We start from the raw sequence: 2,377 nt of genomic DNA on the forward strand, positions 1-2,377 counted from the left end.
CGCTCGATAACCCTACGAAGGCCAGTCAGGCGGCACTGGCAACGGTCATGCTCATATATATATACACACACACACACACATACTTACCTCCCTCTCTTGCATTCTCCTTTCTTAGAAAGAACTTTTTCTCCACCCTTTCCCTTCCGGTCATCCCACAATGTAACCGTGTATATCGTTGCCAATTTTATCTTCCTCCGTCTTCCCTTCTCTGGACTTTCCTATGTTCCCGACGAAGAGCTCTGCTCGAAGCGTCAAATTTTCTTTCCCGAGTGTCCAGTAACACAATATCTGTATCACGTCCTCGCATTGTTGGTTTTTTTTCTGTTGTTTTTCTTTTTTCAACTCTCTCTCTCTCTCTATGTGTATATATATATATATATGTATGTATATACATACATACATGGTGATGCAAACAGGAAAATAGAACTCAAATTATGAGTATATGTATATATTTATTAATGTTTAGCACAAACAACAGAGTGGCTCAAGTGCCGAAAGTTTTATGTGTTTGATAAATACCAACACTGAAACTCTCGGCCCTTGTTGCTTCTGCTAAATATTAATGATAAACAATTTATAGAATATGTATTGGTTTTGTACCAACTTGGATTGGAATTAAAGATTCTTTACATCTATATATTTTTTCATTTCCTGATACTTTACACACGCACATGCACACGCACACACACACACATTACTTGTCTCAGTCATTGGGTTGTCGCCATACTGGGGCATCAACTTGAAGGTTTTTAGTCAAATGAATTATCTCACACCTTTTTTTTTTTGTTTCTTCTTTAAAGTGTAGGACTGGTTCTGTTGGGCCCTTTAGCCAAACTGCTTAGTTACTGGGATGGAAACAGGACTGGTTATCAAGTGGTAGACAAACACAATGACACACATATACACACACACACATATGCAATGGAGCGCTTCCAGTTTTCATCTATCAGATCCACTGAAAAGGCTTTTGGTTAGCCTGGGGAATAGTGGATGGCACATGCCCAAGGTGCCATTCAGTAGGACTGAACCCTGAACCATATGACTGGGAAGCAAACTTAATGCTCAACCATGCTTGCACCCAGCCACACCTGATATTTATCTATCTATCTGATATATATATATATATATATATATCACTAATGTTTATTTTAAATAAAATTATATATAAGGTCAACTTATCATTAAATTGAAGAACCACTCAATACTTTTCACTGATGTATATATTTATCTTTGTCAAAGAACATTTCAAACAACTAATCCCAAGACACCTTCTTTCTAAAACCCAAGAAAATAATTTCAACTCCAGATATTTTTTCAACCAGTATTTATAAGAGGTACGAATTTTCTATGAAAAGATCATTCATGATGAATCCCTGAAAGAGACAAGAATGCCAAATAAATGGTTTTTATCCAAATCCTGACTACTTTTTTCTTAATGTATGAAATTTGTGCACCACTTCAAACAATCTATTATTATACATGCGCACATGCATCCATACATGCATACATATATATGTATATCTTTGTTTTATTTCAGGTCTTGTATGGTGCTCTGACAACAGCTTCAAAACAAGATCTAATGCTCTCTAGTCGCCAGTATACGTCGGGTGGTCACCAAGAGCAACACAACATCCTGCCTTTGGTCACATGTCAGCACAGATTCCCTCTGTTACCTCTAAGTACAACACATTCAAACAGGACTATTTTACCTCAACCTCTACTGCAATCACTACCAAGGGTAAGTGTAAGAAAATTACATCATGAATTGAACATGTGTGTGCATGTGTGTATGTGTGCACATTATGATATAGAGGTCGATATATGGCCTTTGTCATTTATCAGTTAGTCTGATGTTAGCTGAAGTATAACAATAAACTAGTGAATGTTCTCCTATGAAGAACTTCTTACCACACTAAAGAAATGAAAGCTCAGGTGGTTTGCGCATGTCACCTGCTCATCAGGGATGGCGAAAACAATCCTTCAAGGAACAGACAAAGGTGGCAGACAGAGAAAGAGGTGGGAAAACAGCATCTTTGAGAGGACAGGCCTAAAGATGAGAGATGCAGTGTGAGAGACAGATACAGGTGGAGGGACCTTGTTGCAAGATCATCAGTGTTGCCCCATCAATCAGCCAGACTACAGGATGTGTAATGTAATGTAATGAATGTTTGGTGGAATATATTAAACAAGTATTGATGATTGATAGTATGCCTTTATGATGTTTGATGGAGTGTATAAACAAAGAGGTGATGTCTGATGTAAAATATTTACAAATTAATGGTGTTTTATGGAATGTACAAATGGATGAATAAAGAAGTAATGTTGGGAATATGTTAAAAAGGTTGTGGATTTGAATGGTATATATTTACATAGTGGT

At 37.0% G+C, this 2,377-nt stretch overlaps 1 protein-coding gene across 1 annotated transcript in view; it reads left to right on the forward strand.

The window, feature by feature from the left end:
- LOC106878966 (conserved oligomeric Golgi complex subunit 1) overlaps positions 1–1,861 on the forward strand; it is a 243,076-nt gene extending 241,215 nt beyond the window's left edge. The window contains exon 21 of the mRNA XM_052973195.1: positions 1,538–1,861. Coding sequence (XP_052829155.1) covers positions 1,538–1,846 — 309 coding nt within the window. The 3' untranslated portion in view covers positions 1,847–1,861. The remainder of the gene's footprint in view (positions 1–1,537) is intronic.
- The last annotated feature ends 516 nt before the right edge of the window (positions 1,862–2,377 follow it).

The sequence above is a fragment of the Octopus bimaculoides genome, chromosome 15 (genome assembly GCF_001194135.2).
Source record: "Octopus bimaculoides isolate UCB-OBI-ISO-001 chromosome 15, ASM119413v2, whole genome shotgun sequence".
Classification (NCBI taxonomy): domain Eukaryota; kingdom Metazoa; phylum Mollusca; class Cephalopoda; order Octopoda; family Octopodidae; genus Octopus; species Octopus bimaculoides.